At 31.2% G+C, this 21,464-nt stretch overlaps 1 protein-coding gene across 1 annotated transcript; it reads left to right on the top strand.

The window, feature by feature from the left end:
• Nucleotides 1-5,598: 5,598 nt before the first annotated feature.
• LOC117181151 (glucose dehydrogenase [FAD, quinone]-like) lies at nt 5,599-11,557 on the top strand. Its single transcript, XM_033373718.1, has 4 exons — nt 5,599-5,832; nt 7,941-8,099; nt 8,191-8,343; nt 10,283-11,557. The coding sequence occupies exons 1-4, from the start codon at nt 5,599-5,601 to the stop codon at nt 11,555-11,557; spliced, it is 1,821 nt and encodes a 606-aa protein (XP_033229609.1).
• The last annotated feature ends 9,907 nt before the right edge of the window (nt 11,558-21,464 follow it).

Below are 21,464 nucleotides of genomic sequence, written 5' to 3'. Positions count from 1 at the left end.
ACCTATCTTTCATGACTTCAAATGCGCCACCACTAAACAATTTTGCGCTATATAATTAACAAGGATATCAAATTTGGAGAAGGGTGCCACTGTACCGCAGGTGTTAAATCCTAAAAAGTGATGTGCAATTTTAAGTTGAGGACATGGATTCGTTCGACTTCGAATGCGCTCACATGCGCCATAATTTTTTCTTGGAAATTTCGAAAATTGTCCAAGATATGAAGGTAACCAAATTTTGCGAAGTGATGACCAACAAAATAAAAAGCTTGCAATCCGCATTGGTGAAGGGAGTTTCCTATGGGGTTTCAAATGCGCTCATATGCAAAATAAAAATTAATAATGATCTCTTTGTCTAGGATTTCAAATGCGATTTTCATTTCAATAAATTCTTAGATAATCTGCGTACAGTAAATAATAGCAGAATACAAGCATATAGATATCATTCATTATAGTAATCGAGAACATTAATGTTTGGAGAGTTACTTGGTACATAGAACGTGAGAAAATATTGATTATTTCTGGCGGTGACGATATCTCGTTATTATTATAATAAATCATGACTCGGACCCTACGATCGTTCTTTTGTTTATTTACGTTAGACCAGAAACACGAGGGTTCGGTAATTATTTTGGTCTCAGCGTTCTAAAAAAATCGATCCAACACTAATAAATAGCTTTGGTTGACTCAACAAAAATATTTAGTTGCTACGGGATAGACAAAGTTGATTTGATTTTTAAAATTTGATAATAAGTTTGAGGAAAAATAATTTGTTATCAGAAATAGAAATACTAGATATTACTACAGTGTTAAATTTACTTTTTTTGGCTTAGACTATTAATTTAGAGTGAAATGTTTAAGTCTAACCAGAAAAAACTGCATTCATAAGTAATACCAAGGGTTGCTTGTGGCCACATGTAAAGGTAAACAATCAGTGTATTTAAATACGGTGACATTAAATATTCAAATAAGTATGATTGAAAAATAATTCTCAGCATCTTTTTTTTTCATTTATTGTGATAATTCTGAGCTAAAACTTCACCAAATTAATAGTTTTTGATTAAATTGAAAGTATTTAAACCAAAAAACGAAATAATTCATTTAGAATTTTGTTTTAAATCAGCAGATGCAGTCGAACTTGGATTTGAGCCCGGTTGTGGTTGGGACTCAGGACCTCCGCACGTGATCATCAGGGCCTTATCGCAATGCTACGCAACGTGACGCAATTATTCAGATAAGCCTTGAGATGCAATGCATGAGCTACAATTTCATGAAACATAAAGATATCAATCAGTATATATAAAACTCAAAACCAAGACATAAATTCTAAAAATATCCTAGAAGCCATGTAGTAACTGGGCTATAATAACTTGGGCGTTGAAGTCAATTTTAATATCTATATAACTATATCTTCTTCTCTCTTGTTTAGTAAATTTCCCTATGTTACTGTCAGTTCCTGTTAGGGTGCTGAGAATTAGGAGGATAAAGAAGGTATTTAGATTATGTTCTCCATTCGTGTATCAGGTAGGCGAAAGGAGGAAATTTCTATTAGGTATGAAGGGTACACTACAATTTTGCTTTGAGAAAAAGAAGAAGAGGAAATTAATAAGGAAGGAATAGTCAAGGTGTTAACGTAAATAATAAAAGATGAAAAGGCGCCTGGTATAGATGCGATTCCAAGTGAAGTCCGAAAAGATGATGGTAAAGCACTAACGAAATAGACATTGGTAATGTAAAATAAAATAAGGATAGCCAGTATTGTACACAATAATATATGTAACTGTTTTATGGGAGAACTTAAAGAAAGAAGTTGAGGAGAAAAAGATAGAGCTATCGAATCGCACAGCGTTTAGGAAAGGCATAGTGGTGATGCACAGCATATATGTTCTGAATTATCTCGTTAATAAAATAATTAAAAGGGAAAAAGGGAGAATAATAGAATGATTCGTGATATTAAAGGCGACGTTTGACTGATTGGACCAAGTTGAGGTAGAAAAAGTTATGGTGAAAAAGAGGATAAGAGAGAGCTTAATAAAGAGAGTATCGGAAGCTTTTAGAGAGACAAAAAGCAGGTTGAAGGTAGCAGTGCAATAGGAGATTGTTCCTGATTGGCGAGAGGAGTAAGTTAATATTTTCCGCTTGTATTTAATATATTAATCTCAGTCTTCCAAAAGGAAATGAATAGAAAAGGATGAGGAGTTAGAATGGCAAAGGAAAAGATGTAAAATTTAGTACATGCGGGCAACATAATGTTTGTGGCAGAGGATTAAGAAAGAACTTCGAGCTTAATTAAAAACTTAAGAAATACTTATATGGGAAAGAATTAAATTTAAATGCAGAAAAGGCGAAGATATTGAGGTTTAGAAAATAGGAGAAAACACAGAATCGACTGGAAGATGAAAAGAAGTAAAATCAAAAGAAGTAAATGATTTTAAATATTTGAGATAGACCTTGCAAAAAATCGATATCATGGAACTCATAAAAGAGAAAGGAATAAAAAAGCAGCAGGAGTAACGAAACCCGTGCAGAAATTTCCAGGTATTTTCCCGGTTCCAGGCTTGGGCCAGGCCGGGGGCCCCTGACCTGGCTCTAGCTTGTATTTCTCAATGGCTCGACTTCGACACCGGCTAGATTAATAGTGGCAAAGTTCCTAAAATTGATGGCAGATGGCGTTTGATTATTCTGTGCATTATCCAATTTCCACTATGCAACTTTGTGTTTACTTAAAAGAGTGTCATGTTAGAAATTCGTAAAATGACTAAAATAATAAAAACCACTCGTAGAGTCAGGAGACATCAAGCGGAAACCACTATTACATACTTACGTGTGGATTTCGAAAGGAATTAAATTAATTGATAATTAAAATAAGACACTACGGCCGCGTCATTCTAACCTATAAATAACGATCTTGTAAGTATATTATATTTATGCAGACGTAAACAATTATTTATGTAATTAAAAACGATTAAGCACGAACTGATTGTATGTGTATTGTGATTAATTGTGTAGATAATGATGCAGACGACGATGTAGAATCAGAACCTTAAGAGTTATTGAATGACCCCGCAATTGAGATGCCTTTTGTCAATGAAGATAATATTATATATCTTAAACTTCCAAGAGCAAATGAAGAGCCCATTGTCGATGAGGTTAAGGTCACCACAGATACTTTTGGTGGTGGTTCCATAAATAGTTTCATGAAAGAATGTGGTCCTTTAAGAAAATGGCTTGGAATCGATATTGAACTAGGATGAAGCCTAGGCCAGGCTCGGTGATCGATCCTGACGATCGGGACAGGGTCTGGCCAGATTTAGTGTTTCATTCTAGCTTGACCCAGGCTTGATCACCGGGAGAGGGCCTAGTTGTTCCAGGCTTGGGCCCGGTTAGGTCGACGACCAAATTTCCACATGGGAACAGATACGGGGTATAAGGAAAAGAGTTTCAAGAAACATTTAGAGAGAAAAATGTGGTTATTTAAAATGCTGACATGGCCAATATTAGGATATGGAGCAGATATGTGGATTTGGAAAGAAGGGGAAAGGATTGAGAGGTTAAAAGAAAGGTATACAAGGTGAATGTGTAGTGAAAGAAGAAGCGCAAAGGGATATATCAAGTACTATAGAAGGAAAGAGTACATAGAAGTTTGAGACGAAGTTAAGGTTCGAAAAGGGAGGGAAGTTAGAGAAAAAGTGATAGGAGGTAGAAGAAAGGAGGGGAAGGTCGATAGAATTAATAACATTAGAAAAAGAAAAAAGGGAGTTTTTTAATGTTAGAGATATAGAAGAGGTGACTGAAGCAAACAATAAAGTATTAGAAAAAGAGGAAAGAAAGACAATTGATAGAAAAATGGGCGATGACTAAGGTATCAAAGTATAATAAATGGTATAAGATGATAAAAAAAGAAATAATACCGCAGCGTTTAAAAAAGGAATGGGGAGAGAGAATATGGACTAGAATAGGAAGATTTAGAATGTGGAACTAAGTAAAAGCACGGATTGATTGGGGAAAGCAAGAGAACAGATAGTATAGTATCGGTTACTTGGAAAAAAAGCATGAAATCATAGATGGGAAGGATGTAGGAGGAAAATTGAAAACAAAGGAAGCTGGCAAGAGAATATGGTAAAGATTTTAGGCGAGATTGGGTTAAATGAAGAGAGGTTGAAACAATTGGAGGAGGCTATAGGGGAAAATAACAAAACAATTAAAGAGGGAATGTGTTGTAATGGCAAGTTTGAGGTAGAAGACATGTAAAAGTGAAAGAAAACTGAAGCCGCTAATCTTGAAAATATAACTAAGGATTTAGATATACGAATGTATGTAAATACATAGTCGTAAATAGTAATAATCAAGTATATAATATGTACATTATTGGATATTATTTAGTGAATTTATAAATGAGAACTTATTATTTTACATAAAGTTATATTTGACACAAGGTGTAATTCTTTTATTAAAACACAACTCGATAATGGAATAAAAATTGGTTTAATGTCAACATTAGTAAGTAGTAATTAATTATTACAAATTTTCCAATTAAAATTATACAAATGTTTAATACAAATAACAAATGTTGACATTAAACAAATTTTGATTCCATTATTGAGTTGTGTCTTCATAAAAGAATTACACCTTGTATCAATTATAACTTTATGTAAAATAATAAGTTCTCATTTATAAATTCACTAAATAATATCCAATAATGTATGACATCTCTCACATCCAACAAATTAAAAAAGGAAAAAAATCAAAGAAAAAATGTAGTAGTTATAATGTCATTATAATAATTTCATGTATGACGTCACACACCGAATGTACCGTACTATTATACGAACCTTGATATAACAAATTATCTTAGAAATCTCCAAAAACCTATGTATATGACTACTGTTGAATCTACGTCCTATCTCTTTTCTTATGGTAAGAATGATTTTATATAGCAATATAGTAATATTTAATATTTTTTGTTATTGTATAAAATGGTTTTTTATGAGATGGGTTTTTTAATTCTTACAAATGATGAAGTCCAGCGTCGACGGACGAAACATGTTTTTATAACACCACAATAAATATAAACTACGGCCAGTAGACAAAAACTACAAGAACTTTCTTTGATTATTTTTTCATCTGGCGAAAACCCTAACACCAATTTATATATAATATGTAGGTGCTATTATTGTAAAAAGCAAAAGTCATGTAAACCTTCCAAACTTGTCCTAAATCAAACAAAATATATAACAAATCAAATTTTACATAGACTGATTTATAATTCCATTCGAAACCGTTTTCACTCTCTGAGTGTACAATGTTATTCATATTATTAATGTTTTTATATAGAAACAAGTGGAGAAACGATATCTGGTGATTTCGTCAAAGAGGATTAGTCTACTTGTTACTTTTGCATAAATAAGTCAACATTTGGAAATATAAGCTTGTTTAAATTCACGAAATGACGCAAAAAATAATTTATATTTGACGTTTTAAAACGTGTGTTTTGATTTAACTACCAGTAAAGATAAGATTCTACGGGATTGCTTGAAAAAACAAGACTACCTTGGTTCTATTTAAGAAGAGACAATTAAAAATTAGACGCAGTTTTTAGAGATGTCTTGGATTCCCCCAAACCTGGCCGAGTTATGTGCCACTAGCAGCACAGCGTCAAATTGTCAAACATCGGCAATCATATTTCTGAAACTTATCTTTCATACATTTATATCTTCAAAGCCAAAAGTTTATCTGCCCAAAAACCTACCGGAAAAGTATGATTTTATTATTGTTGGAGCTGGCTCAGCTGGATGTGTACTGGCTAATCGTTTGACAAAGTGGAAACCGTGGAACGTAAGTTGAACTTTTCCAAACCTGAATCTAGCTTTTGTATCCCATCACTTTTACACAGAGAAACTTTAAGCGAGCTCAAATGCACACACATTTCCCGGTCCCAACTGTGCATGTGTGCAGATGGTACACTCAAAATTGTGCATATTGAAATTAATAAGTATACATATGGCACACTTCCAACTGTATACGTTTGATTAAAAAATAAATAAAATGTTTAATTTAACATTTCTACGTGCAAAAATGATACAGTCCTGATTTTACACGTATACGTCTATGTCATGAAATTCACAGCGTTAATAAACTCACATAAATGTTTGCCTTCAATCAGAGATAAAGTTTCTTTAATATGAGTTTCTTAATTTATCCAACAATTTCTTCAATTAGAAGGAAATGATTTTAAAGTAAAGCCGAATTAATATTGGAAAAAGGAATCATTTCTTTGAACTAAACGAATTTCTTGGACCTAAAAGAAATTTCTTTGCAGCAAAGAAAATTTAAATTGTCTGGAAGAAAGAAACTTCTTTTGAGTGTATAGGGAACCTTCCCGAATTTGAACTCTCTAATCCTAAAAATATAAAGAATTAAAAACGCAAAATAGGAAATTTATCAATATTACAAATAAAAGTTTATTTTAAATAATAGCAATTACGATTTTGATTTTTTTTTGCGTTCAGGATAAACTGCTTAACTACAAAATCAAAGCATCAGAGCTCTTCTAAAGTAAAACTTATGAAATTAAATTAAAAATTACATATTCATATATTTATCTACCTTTTGTTCATGTAATGATTTAAAAAATATTTAGTAGAATAACCTTTCCAATTACTTTAAATCTCACTTATTTAATATGACATAAAATTATGTAATTTTTAATGAGTTTCGTTTGAAATTACTTTGAGTTTGAAAAGTTTTGTTTTCAATTTTGTCTGAATTGAATAAGGCAACTAATTGTAAAAGGGATTTTCTTTTGTCTTGAGCATTTTGATTTATATTTGTAATTATTTGCAAAAAGACAGAATCTGCATTTCCAAAATTTTTCTTATTATGAAAGAGAAAATTTTGGTATTTAATTCCTTTCTGAATTGGAAGAGGGCATGTTTTCATTTTTAACATTTTGATTTATACATATTTTAATCGAGATAAATTGAGTTTGGAATTTTTTAAAATCACTTTAAAAAAATGATATGTGAATATACAATAATGAATATTAATTACCGGTTTTAAATAATTGAATAATAAAATGTTAATATTCAAATTTTAATAATTCGGAAACCATGAAAATTATATGATTACAAATGTTAAACTTTTTAAATTAATGAGAATATCCCAGGCAAAAAAAATATATAGTTAATACATGTAGGAAGAAATATATATAATATTTATTACTGCATATAATTTTCCCACCTAAAATAGGAATGTTTTAATCTTAATTTTGTTTTCAATCGCAAAAGCGAAATTTCTTATTTTTAAAAACTGTATTCAATTAGAAGAGAGAAACTTTTTGTATCCAGGTTTTTTCTGAGCTGAAACAGGAAATTTTTATTTTGAATTCATTTCTGAAAGAGATTAGGGAAGTTTACAGTTGTTTTTTTCGTCTAATAAAAGCTTAGATTTTTTCTTTCAACTACCTGCGGTATAAAAAATATGATTATTTCTGCGTAAAAATAAACGTTATTTTAAAACTATACTAAAGTCAAAATTATTAAAATTCCTATTAAAATATTTTAATAACATGTTGGAATTATAACATTTTTAAAGATGAAACAAATGTTTGTCACTTATCTATTACATCATGTAGTATCAAGTGATATTCAAAGTGATTAGATAGTTTTTTCAGCAAAAAATAATTAAAATAATACAGATCACAGTTTATTGGTTGCTGGTACTATTTGAATAACCACTGTAACTAATAAAATTGTTATGGCAACTAATAAACTAGCACTACTATGTCTCACAGACGAAGTAGATGGCCCAAATAACCATTTCTTCATGAAAATCCCTTAAAAGTATACTCTTATTGGTTTAATAGAAGATTTTGTACTGAAAAACTCTGTGTTTAAAAATTGGTAAAATATAAACACTTATATTAAAAAATCGAATGTTCTTAGGTACTTTTATTAGAAGCAGGAATAGAGACACCCAATATTACCGAAGTACCAGCATTTTTTTCTTTAACACAAAATACTAATGTGGATTGGAATTTTCAAACCCAACCTGAAAATACTTCGTGTCTGGCAACTAAAGGTTGTAACATTCCTAGTGGAAAGGTACTAAATATTTTAAACTTTTATCAAAGATAAATATTACAACATATCAGAAAGACAACAAATTTACAAATATAAATTTCTGAATTTGTAGGTAATGGGTGGTACTGCTGAATTAAACGGAATGTTGTACGCAAGAGGGAATGCTGAAGATTACGATGATTGGGGTAAATCAGGTAACCCTGGCTGGAGCTATAAAGATGTTCTACCATATTTCAAAAAGTCTGAAGACAACAGAGATAAAGAGGTAAGTGATGAAACACAAAAAGTATGTTATAATTATTGTATTCGTATAATGGATGTCCAATAAAAGTTTGAATTATTAAATTTAACAAGCACTGCCCTCTATTCCTTTTGGAGAAAAAATTCTGCCATAATTTGTATTGTATTAAACGAAAATTGGTTAGTAGTTTCGCTAGGCTGTTTAAGGTCACAGAAATAACGTTATATACAATGAGAATAACAATGTAACAATTTAATAAAGATGTAGTTAAGGATTTAATGAAAATTTAATAATGTATAATAACGTTATGTAATAATGTACCAGCAGAGAACTTTTTTGCCGGTACTGACAGGGAAACTTTTTGCCGGTGCCGGCAGATATTTTTTGGCGGTACCGTCAGAACAGCCACAGCCTAATTTTTTTACTTTTCAATCTTGGAAATATACCAAATAATGGCTTAAAAAATAATTTTATACTCAGAAAGTATTTTTGATCTCTTATGGAATAAGTCCTTAGTATTATGAAACAAACAAAAACTGAAGGTATTATAGGGCTTGGAATATGAAAATTGGTAATACTATTAAAATTAATGAGCTGAAATACTCACTAAAATGGGAATAAATGTAGAAGACTTCAGAGGAATTCATGAGACTTCGATGTATAAGAACATGAAAAAGTTACATGAAAACTCAAAAATAAAAAAAGTTCAATTGAGTTGAATAAATGGGAGTAAATATATAATAATTTAGTGAAAATTCAGCAGAGTTCCAGTGCATTCAAAATAAACAAAACAAACATCTATTGAATGGAGTAGAATCGAGTGAATTTGAAAGAATTCACGTTAATTCCACTAAATTTGAAAGATTGCAAAAAATGCAGGCCAAATTAATAAGAATTGAGGGTGGATGTCCAATGCGTTGAAAAATATACTAAAAACACAAAATACCTAATTAATTTGCGTAAATTTAAAATAATTCAATGGAATTCAGTAGATTCTGATGAAAGAGATAAGAATCTAAAATAAATTAAAAAGAATTCAGGGTCAATTAAAAATAATTTAAGTCAATGCAACACAGTTTTACATCCGAAGAAATTTGATTAAATGTAGATAAATGGCAGTGAATGAACATCTAATAAAATTCAGAAGAATGCAAGCTAAACTTAAAAGTTTTTATGGTGAATTCAATAAATTGAAAATAAAAAAGAATCACTTGAGTGATAAAGTACATGATGTAAGTTACATCCTTCACAAGTAAAGCCGAGTTTTTGCTATTTTCTTGGTCACGATAAATTTATCGTCTATTTGACAATATAAGATATACAATAATGGGAATATATTTGCAATAAAACTCATATTCAGTATTTAAATTATCAGGAAATATAGTTAGACGCAAGTATATTTATACCTACATTGCAAAAAGTTAATTAATAAATAATTATTAATAAATAATGAATTAAGTATTATTAATTACTCCACAAATATTTTATTTTAATTAATCGGCTTGTTTTTATCTGTTTTATTGAAAATTTAAATCTAAAAAAATAGTTTGCCGTTCGAATTTCAAGTGCTTTATTTTTTTAAGATTTTTAGCTATTTTTGCGACGTAGAGACAGAAGAAATTTTTCGTTTTGAAACTTTAAGAGAGTGTTTTTGACTTCCAAAAGAAAGTTTTTCTTGCTCTAAGAAATTTGCGCACACAACTTTTTCTCAATATGCCCTACTGTGTACGAGTATTTTGATCCCGGAAAAATTTCCAGGCTATTCCAGCCCATTAATTCTAATTACATCACACATTTTTGTATTCCAGGCCCAATAATATCTTCAAATTTTATTTGATTTATAAAATATAGGGCTTAATCACTTGAGCGTATTTAGCTGGTAGCGTTTGTCACCTTCAGAAATTATCATTTTTACTGAGCACTCTATCGAACATAAATAATGCACTGTTTTTAATTTTTGCAGATTTTACAGAATAATCCAGGCTATCATGGTACGGGTGGATATCAATCAGTAGAAAGATTTTCATACAAAGACATAAATGCGCAAAATATCCTGAAAGCCTGGCAGGAACTGGGTTATAAGGTCTTGGACGTGAATGGAAAAGAACAATTGGGTGCAATGATTTCTCAAGCGACTGTAAAAGATGGCCAACGTCAAAGTACCAACACTGCATATATTCGACCGATCAGATATAAAAGGCCGAATTTATTTATCGAAACCGAGGCTTATGTCACGAAAATTATCATAGATTCAGCAACCAAAACTGCCATCGGTGTTGAGTACACCTCTACTGCTAACAACTTGAAAACAAAAAAAGTGGCACATGTCAAGAAAGAAGTAATTGTTTCTGCCGGGACTATAAACTCTCCAAAGTTATTGATGCTTTCTGGTATAGGTCCATCTCAAGATCTCCAGAAACTAGGTATAGAAATAATAAAAAATTTACCAGTAGGAAAGAATTTCCAAGATCACGTCTCCTTCAAAGGAATCCATATTCGGTTAAGCAACAAAACAATAACAACAAAACCTTACGAACAGAAAAAGGCAGATTTAAATGAGTATCTACGAAAACATAGTGGTCCATTGTCATCAACAGGAACTAGTATTGTAAATTCGTTTGTTCGAACAAAGTATGCAGGAAGTAAAGATGCACCAGATGCTAATTTTTTATTCTCAGGCTTGGACTCTATAAATTTGAATTCTCCTAGAGTTGAATCCTACTACAACACAATCCTGATGCTTCCTATTTTACTTACTCCTAAAAGTAGAGGATTCATCAAACTTAATAATGAGGATCCTGTCTGGGGGCAACCTCTAATTTATCCTGGATATTTTAAAGATAACTCTGACGTAAATCGTATGCTGGAGATTATACAGATAGGTCTAAATTTATTTAATACCAAATCATTTGAGAAGAATGAGTACACGTTAATTAATTCTGCTCAAACACCTTGCAATCATTTGACTTTTAACACCGACGCCTATTGGATTTGTTTGATGAGAAACAATACCGCAAGTATGTATAATCAAGTAGGCACTTGCAAAATGGGACCTAAAGGAGATCCAGAAGCTGTTGTGAATCCTAGATTGAAAGTTTATGGAGTTGAACGACTTCGAGTTATTGATGCATCTATAATGCCTCATGTTCCAAGAGGATGCATAAACGCACCGACAATCATGATTGCTGAGAATGCTTTCGATATGATCATGGCAGATTGGGCAGAATATCCTGACTGAGAGTCTATTATATCATGTGTGTCATTTTTATTTACATTAAATGTATTTAAATAAACAACATGAAATTGTGTTAATTACTTTTTTAACGTTCAGTTATGCAGAAGAACAAAGAAATGTCACTAGGTGATGAGATGAGTCATAGGGAAAGCTATGCAAGATCCCACTAAAATGTCAACATTCTTTTATACGTCTCATACAAAATAAATGTGGAAACAGATCTTTTTACGAAAAAGCTTACCTAACCTTTTAGATAATTTCTTACAGTTCATAAATTCCACCAATTTGTGGATTTAAATCACTAAATCACTTTTATTACTTTACAGTAGTAAAATATGTCACATCAACTTTCAACTGAAATCCTTTATAAGCGAAAAATCCCTATTTAATCATGTTCGGAAATGATCATTTTGGCGTCAAATCAGTAATCTTAACATAACTAATTATTAGAATGGCCTGCTACTGCTGATCTTCTCATGAAAAAATGTAACGATTAAAAAAGTACTTTAATGATTATAAATAAAAAAAGAAGAGCCTTCAAGTTCCAACATATTATTCACATTTGTTCAAAAATTTTATAACAAAGCAGAAAGCTGCCAAGGCAAAATTTTTATTCAGCTTTTTTAAATCAAATATTTGTTATTTATAATGTCTCGACAAAATTTATTCCAGGTATGCTGAATATTATTTAAAGTCCTGTGATAAAAAGATTTAAGAACATTTTTTGGAAATTTATGATAAATTTAAATTATAGCTTCAGTTACTGCTTAAATTGCAGTAAGATTCTTTAAAGATGACATTTTTTCTAAAACAGGATTTTCTTAAAATTTTAATTATTACCACGATTCTTGCTTTCCTTTATTTGACATAATACGATAATTACGTTAAGAGAAATCCAAATGCAAGACTTAACATTAATTAGATTTGAATTTAAAATTTCGATTATAGGTTTTTTTAGTAACTCTCTTTGTTTTCTCTTTAATTATTATTTATTTTGCAAAAAATTTACGAAGAGTCCCGTCATTCAAAAATTCAGGATGAGTAAGAAATATTTTTCATAAGTTTGTCCAGGCGTCCTGAAGTTTCGAGTCGACTAGTCCATACCCTTGATCAGTTGCGCCAATTTTTCGGGGCGACTGAATGCAGACATAACTATAAGTTAGATTATAATATAAGATTATTCGACATCTACGAGAATCTTTGATAAAAATTTTCAACACTAATAACATGTTTTTTATTTCTGTGCCGTTTTGATTTTAAATTACTTGATAAGAACTATAAAAAGCAAAGAAAATATAGATTAAACATTTTATAGCAGATATGTCCACCTTATAAAAGCATACCAAATTTAAAATCAGCTCTACTATTTATTGACTAATTTTTATTTTTATTATGCCTTTTTAATATTCAGAATTTTGAATTAAACTTCAAAATGGATTTTATGTATGCATTTTAAAACCTCTCTCAAAATTGTTCCTATTTAATTAGCTCTCTTTTCAGACTACCAACATTTTGATTTTAGCTCTATAATATCTTTGTGTAAAGTATTTGAAAATTTGACTGATTAATAATAATAGTAAAAATATATTATGCTGATAAATTTACATGATAAGCTTCGGTTTATGACAGTCATTTTAAAAGCAGAATCAGTTACTCATTTGTTTTTATTTTGTTTATCGAGTATCTGCATTCCAGATAATGGAATAGAATTCGTAAGATAATTTTGTTACATATTGGCTTTAATTTTTTTATTTTATTTCATATTTTGTTGTGCTTCTTATTCCCTGAACGATTTTTTAAAAATAAATTTTCAAAAAATAATAGTGAAGGAGTAATGATAACATACAAATCAATTATCAAGTTGAAAAGGTATACAACAATAGGTAAATTATGGTTTTTGAACATAACTCAAAAGAAAAATATTTTTACATTTTCATAATATAGATGGAATGTCTTGGTTTTGTGTGAGTTTTACTCTATCGATTTTTCTTCAATTCTCGACGTTTTGAAACCCACTAAGTCAGAAAAAATAGGTTTTATGAAAATGTCTGTCTGTAAGTCTATCTGTCTGCCCATAGTCTGACGATACGATAACTTTCGAAGGAATTTTTAATTTTAATTTCCTTTCGCACACTGGTATGTGGTCCAAAAATACAGGTCAACTTCATTTACCAGCCTTCTACTGCCAATATTTATAGTTTTAGACACGGAAAATCGAATTGAAAAATATAATAATTCAACTTTTCCACGAAACTATGCAAGATGCAGTAAAAGGACAAATTATCAAAATTATTTGTTTTCAAAAGTTCTATAAAATTGCTGTGTACTGTTTTTCCATAGCAACTATAGTTTCTATTTTAAATATAGCAAATCTCATAGAAAAATTGAAAATTCGAATGACAGCCAAACAACGAAAATGACGGTGAAATAGGCAACAGTAAATTTCTCGTCTCGAATAAGCCTACAAAATTGTTCTTTGCCATTTTTCAGTGGCACCCATAGTTTGTTTATACCTGTATTTCTCTTCGAAACAATCAATAATAAAATTAAAATATTCATGAAAATATATTTTCATTACTGCTTTGTTTTACAATTTTTTAGCTGAGTAAGAAGTATAATGTAACATGTCGATTTTCTAAAATTTAAACTCAACTTAAATAATATCGAGCGCGAAGCGCGAGTTTCATTACGAGAACGTATTCCTCAAACTCGAAGGAGGTTTGACAAAGTTATATCTACATCTTCGTTTGATGTGTGAGCATAACAATAATTTAATTGATTAACCAAGACCGAGTGCGTAGCACGAGGTACACTTATCAAGCGCGAAGCGTGAGAACCATCAGTAGCGCCCAGACGCACGCAGCGCGCGATAAGAATGTGCACGCGCAGCGGGAAGATTTTTTTAGTTTAGATTTAAAAAATTAGAATAAAAAAAAAGTCTGTTAAGTAATTATTTAATGGGTACTTAATTACATGTCTAAGTGTTTATTTAAAGGCAAAAGCGTTTTGAAGTTTAATTCCATAGAATATCCTTATTTGCAGCGAAAAGTTGCCCTAAAAATAGTCATAATGATTAAACTCATATCTACAAAAGATATTTGCTGCATAAAGATATGTGTACCAAATTTAGATGAAGATGATAAGCTTAAGTATATATGGGATTCTGTTAAGATGTATTATCATTCGTGTTTTTTTATTTTGTGAGTGGCTGTTTTTAGTGGAATAGAATTTTGTGAGCTAATTTATTTACTTTTTTGGTGTACAAATTTTATATTTTATTTCAGATTGTCCTTTTCCTTTCAATTCCTGAAGCAATTAATTTTTTCACCCATAGCGAAGCGCCTAGGTATTTCACAAATATTTGAGCTACGCTTAACTAATTTTAATTAAAATTTAAGCAAACTTGAAATAATTAAATTAAAAAAAAAACATCGAGGACTGTTGCAAATAATCAAATTCTAATTAATCTTTCGGAAGAATAGAAGCCGAAGTCTTAAAACGAAATAATCTTTAAAGAACACGTGTAGATCAATTATCAAAAAACATTTTGTTTAAATAATAACTCTTTAGTATGACTCAAAAGGAATACCCTTTTTTAATTTGAATTTTTTTATTCCACCAATTTCGATCGATTATGATTCCTTGAGTGACTCAGTTTTTTTTGTGCTTCAAATTGGTATGTTGTAAAAGTGCTTGTGGCCGGTTTGTTTCTGACCTTTAACTTTGCGTTAACTCCTTTAATTGTTGCTAATCTGTGTAAACTTTTCAGAAGTGTCATTTTGATTAAGTTTTATTCACGTTAACATGGGAGCGTTTCCGGAGCGCAATGTAGTAATTGCTGGGGGTGATCCTAACGTTCTAGCATGTGTAAAGTATGACAATCTCATCCACTTGACCTGTGCTAATGTTGGCATTGCAAATAAGAGCTTTAAAAAACTTAAAAGGGTCCAGATGGATTAGGTTTGCTAATTCAGCCTTGCGTTAACTCTAAAAATTGACTACTTTTGTGTATCGTATTCACATTGTAATGTTTCTCTTAATATATCAATGGATACCTTAAGCATTTGCCAAACGCCCAGTCTCTCTTGGCACATGTTCTAGAATTTCAACATTTTTTCAGTACATGTTCCAACCCTATATTAGCTGTTTCTGAGTCCCGATTAACTCCAAATATATCTTCTAGCCTCGTTGCAACTGACAACTATTCGCTCTTTCGAAGAGACAGAGGCGAGAGAAGGGATGGTGGAGTTTGTCTTTTTCTGCATAACAGTTTGAGTGGGACTGTGGTTGAAGTGAGTCCAATAGCTACTTATCCCACGATCGAATTTCTCTTTATTGAAGTTAAGTCAACTCCTGATAGTGTTTTAGTGGGAGTAATTTATAAACCACCTGTTTCCTCCTATTATACAGAGCTTAAATCGGTAATTTTTCCACTCATTCCTAACCTAAACAGCATTATCCTTGCTGGAGATTTTAACACTAACTTAAATCTTACTTCCAATCATACTAAATAGCTTACATCTTTGGTGTAGTCTTTGGGGCTCTCGACTGTACCTCACGATTTCACTCACTATACTGACCGTTCCAGTAATCGTTTTGACATAATGATTGTAGACGGTATTGATAAGTTTGTCTCTCACGAACAACATGCTATCCCTTATCTCTCTAACCACGACTTGATTAACATTATCTTTACATTTTCCTATGATTTAAATTCCATACCAACCCAAAGGATGGTGCGGAATCTCTCTAATATTGGTGAATATACATTCCATGAACACCCAATGACGTATGATTTGGAAAAAATATTACTAGATACAGATATAAATAATAAAATTGACGCTCTGACTAATTATTTAGTCTCAGCATTCAACAAATTTTCACCGCTACACGTTCCTAAAAACTTAAATAAAGCTGCCCCCTAAACCACATCTGAAATTTAAAATCTGGTAAAGGAACGTGATGGCAAGCGCCGACTTACAAAAAGAACAAAAAGAAGTATAATAATAGCTTCATTTGGTAAACTTAGAAACTTAGTTCAAACTAAGATTAGAGATGCGTTTAATCTATACAAATATAACGAGATTGCACATAGAGACAAAAAAGAGGATATTTGGCATCTGCTTAGGCGCTTAGACCTAATCCAGCCCAAGCATGAATCTATAGATAGTAATTTTACGCCTAATGACATTTTAAAGACTTTTTTTACGTTCCCAGTTCTAGACTTGTCATCATCATTTTCCACTACCCCTATTAATTCAAAATTTAATGATTCTGACTTCTTTTTCGATGACATCACATCGGAAATACTTTTGGAAAAAATACTTTAAATCAAATTGAACGCCATAGGATCTGATGAAATATCAATCAAAATGATTAAACTTGCCTTTCGAATTATCTTTCCTTTTCTTTTGCATATTTATAATGCGTCCCTACAAGTCGGTATCTTCTCAGATATCTGAAAAAAGGCAGTTATTTGCCCAGTTCCCAAAGTTTCTAAACCTACTTCCCCGAAAGACTTCCGGCCAATTTCTATTTTATGTGCACTATCTAAGCCACTTGAAAAAATTGTCCACCTGCAACTTTCCAAATTTCTCGAAACATCGAGGCGCATTGATTCGATGCAATCGGGTTTTCGGGCAAAGCATAGCACTCCTACGTTTTCCATTAAAGTAACGACGGATCTTAAATTAGCAATGGATAATAAAGAGATCATGATTGTTGTCCTGTTTGATTTTTCGAAGGCTTTTGATATGGTTAATCATAAGTGACTCGTACAAAAATTAAAATCTTTTAACGTGTCATGTTCTGTCATCAAATGTTTCCAATCTTATTTTAATAATAGGTCGCACAGAATTATTCATAGTAGTGGTGGGATTTCTCACTGGTGAGAGGTCAACAGTGGGGTTCTTCAGGTTTCCATTCTGGCACCCCTTCTCTTCAGTTTGTTCACTTCTGACCTTGAAAGTGAACTTCAACATTGTAGCTGCCACAAATATGCTGACGATTTCTAAATTTACTTATCGGGACTGGTTCATTCTCTAAGTAGATTACTTGTTCTAGTCCAGGAGGATATTGATCACGTTATCCTCTGGGATTGGAAGAATGGACTCACTCTCAACCCGGGAAAAACGCAGGCAATTGATGTCGGACCTACTTCATCTCCGTCGCTTGAAACTCTGGCATCATTTCCGCCACTTTGTATTGAGAGTCCCATTATCCCTTTCTCTTAGAGATCTATGATATGTCCTTAACCGTACCTTGTCCTGGAAGGAACAGGTAGAGAGCATGACGAGGAAAACCTACAGTATTCTACAACAACTGTATAGGAATAAGGACTGTTTACCTACATCCACTCGGATCATTTTGGTTAAAAGTCTAATCTAACCCCACTTCGACTACGGTTGGTTAGTATATGATGATTTGATTTACGTTTTAAATTTGAAGCTCGAACGTGCATTAAATGCCTTTGTCCACTTTATATTAAAATTTGCCTAAACACGAACACATAACTCCATACCGACATAAGGCTGGTTTGCCTGATGTTGCCAAAAGAAGACAATTCTTTATAGGTAATTTGCTCTACACTGTCTATCAGAACAAAGTTCCTGAGTATCTATTTAACCTCTTCCAATTTGTACACGGAGACCTTCCAGCCCATTCTAAGCTTCGTGAAGGACATTAAATTATTCACATTTCCTTGCACAGAACGTGTTAGTTTCAAAGGTCATTTATAGTAAGAGGTGACCGGTTTTAAAATAAAATATCATATAATATTAGAAATGCACCTTCTCTGTATCATTTCAAAAATCTCTTTCTCAAATTTGTGTACAATATTTCTAACCCAACTCTTGAAATTACTCACTGGTAAAATCTCATATTTAATTCTCCGACATTTGATCTTTGAATTTCCTTCTGTATTTATTAATTTTTGTTAATTTTAATTTTGTATGTACAAGTTTTACCCCCTTAATTTCTACTTTAAGACACATAAAAGCTTATAATTAATCACTCAATGTTCATTACTAAGTATTAGTCTCATACCTAATCTGTTACGAATTATGAGGTAGACTGTATTTTTTTTAGTTAGTGTATAGATTTAGTTATAAGACTGATCAAGTATATTACCGATCACTGCGATCATGCAATAGTGAAGTTCCTTATAGGGCTATTTAGCCCTAGTGACTTTTATTTAATAAATACAAATACAAATACTTCAATTTGTCAACCGAAGGTGCTAAATTTTTTGAAACTCCTCTATCAGACATTTATTTCTACAAAGCCCATGCCACCTCCGCCTGAAGAAACTAGACCAAAAGAGTTTGATTTCATTATTGTGGGAGGTGGGCCTGATGGATGTGTACTGGCTAATCGATTATCAGAAATAAGAGACTGGAAAGTAAGTGCAAGTCTCGGAGCAAGTTAATTTTAAATAAAGTGGATTTTCGATATAACATAAATTGGTATAAATATTTTCTAATTAGAAGAACATTAAAGCTATATCAAAGTATTTAAATTCATCCACTGCTGTTACATTACTTCAGTTCTGATAACAAAGTGATTTGGTTGATAAAGAATTCCATGATTGATTTTCATTCCAAAATGTATTTCTTAATTTACAGAGTACTTATTAATTTTTTCCGACTAGCTTCTCGGTTATATCCCCGCTTTTTATATACGTAACTTAATGTCTTCTGATATGTTTTAATATTTAGACGAAATAATATTTTTTTAGTTTATCGCTTGAGTAAAAGTGAATACAATTGGATTGCCATTGCTTCACACATTTCAGCACACAATGGTGGCCCTATTTAGTTTATTATTCCAAAAAATAGTTACAAATAATGTGAGAAATATAATACAATTTCCATATGTTATTGTTAAACATTTACTACGAAAGTTTGATCAAAACTAATATTTTTTCAAAGTTGGTAAAATCTTTGCAGATTTCAAATTATTTAAAAATATTTTGAATAGATCTAAATATTTCTTATACTTAATCGAATTTTTCTAAAATTTTGTAATTTGGAAAAATTGCGGAATTCTTGTTTGAAGTTTTAGAAAATTTTTTTAATATATTGAAATATTAAGCAATTTTTCGGTTAGAATTTATTTTCTTGAATAAAAAATTTTAAGAAATTTTTCCATGTATCTTAAGAAAAGTACTTTTTATTAAATATCTCAAAGTTCCAAAAACGCTTCTAAATTTTGTTGAAAAATATTTGAGAATCCAAATTTTTTTTAAATTGTGTGAAATCTTTTTAATTTCTTAATTATATTGATAGTAGATGAATTCTTATTAAAATGGTAGTTGAATCTTTATGAAGAAAAGTTTATTTTTCAATCAGTTGAATTGTTGAACAAAGCAATTGAAATTGTTGCCATGGAAGGTAAATGAATTTTCTACTAAAAAGATACATTTTTAACCAAGGACATTAATTTTATATACAAAAGACGAATTTTTACCGGTCTTATTTTTATTCCTGGATTTTACCCTGTTTTCCTGATAAGTACAGAATACGAAATAAAAATAAGGAGACCGATATCCGTACATGTGTCCTGTCAGCGGTAACTGCACATTTACTGCGTAACTCAGAAGTTTCAAGCCAAAATTCAAATCTAAGCGGGAATTCGCACTGCGATATGCTTATCTCCTTTTCTCCTGCGAGGTGTGTACAAGTGAGTGCCAGTGCATGACAATCAAGACAAGAACGACAGCAATTGAGGGTATATAAATTTTTTGCAAAAGTGTTTGCAAAGTCAAGTAAATTGCAAACTTCTCTTGAGAGAAAATAGAAAAAATAGAGGAAACAGATAGCAGTGTGCATGTCTGCTTAGATTTGAGTGTTAGCTTAAAATTTCCAAGTTTTGTAGTAAATGTGTAGTTATCGCAGTCAAAACTCGAAGCGCTTTGCACATAATGAGCGGTCTCCTTATTAATACTCTGTGGTACAAACAAGCTATTTCACGAAAATAATTGCCGGATATTTTTAATGTTCCCCCTGTTTTTTATAGAAAAAATCAACATTCGTTTCCAGGTTCTGCTATTGTAAGCCGGAATAAAGGAACCAAACATGACTAAAGTGCCTGCATTATTTAAATTCACGGAAAATACTAATGTTGATTATATTTTTTAAACACAATCGGAAAACACTGCATCCCTAAGAAATAAAGGTTGCACATTGTGGCGTGGAAAGGTGAACCGTTTGAGTATTTCTTCACAGTTGTATTTAATTTTATTTTAAACATTCATAATATTGAATATTCACAAAATAATTATTTTTTTCAACTTTTTGGGCAGATTAAGCAAATCATTTAGTTCAAGGTTAAAGAAGTCGAACTTACGAATAAAATATCTTGGAAGTATCGATAAAATATTTTATTAAATATTCGCAGAATTTAACACATTAAACAACATATTAGCTGTATTTAATATTGTTGAGCACCGAAAATGTATAGGATGTTTATTATTTTAAAAAATTACAGATGATGGGTGGTACACATTCTATGAACGAAATGGTATATGTCAGAGGTAATGCTAAAGATTTTAATGATTGGGCTGTATCGAGTAATACTGAATGGAGCTGTGAAGACGTATTGCCATATTTCATCAAATCTGAGGTTTGCAGAGATAAGGAGGTTATTTCTTCTTTAAGAAAGATTTTCAGTTAAAAACTTGGAAGCAAAAGTGGACAATAATAAAAGAGTGGAATCGACACTAAAGCTGGATGTTTGGACTAGCTGAAAATTATTGCACTTTAAAAAGGTCTTGGATTTCACAAAAAGTTGTGTTTTAACTAATGGTTCCCAGTATTTTGTAACTCTAAACTGTAAATTTGGAAATAAGAACTCCAGTAACTTCTATAAAACTAACAAACATTCTGCATATATTATAATGAAATTATTTAAA

This window comes from Belonocnema kinseyi, chromosome 10 (assembly GCF_010883055.1).
Source record: "Belonocnema kinseyi isolate 2016_QV_RU_SX_M_011 chromosome 10, B_treatae_v1, whole genome shotgun sequence".
In the NCBI taxonomy this organism is placed as follows: domain Eukaryota; kingdom Metazoa; phylum Arthropoda; class Insecta; order Hymenoptera; family Cynipidae; genus Belonocnema; species Belonocnema kinseyi.
This window is presented reverse-complemented; position numbering and strand designations above follow the sequence as displayed.

Excerpts from the sequence above, each read along its gene's own strand:
- LOC117181151 (XM_033373718.1), top strand. The coding sequence starts at position 5,599 with ATGTCTTGGATTCCCCCAAACCTGGCCGAGTTATGTGCCACTAGCAGC. Across the intron at positions 8,100-8,190 it reads GTAACATTCCTAGTGGAAAG|GTAATGGGTGGTACTGCTGA; the intron begins GTACTAAATATT and ends CTGAATTTGTAG. Across the intron at positions 8,344-10,282 it reads AAGACAACAGAGATAAAGAG|ATTTTACAGAATAATCCAGG; the intron begins GTAAGTGATGAA and ends TAATTTTTGCAG.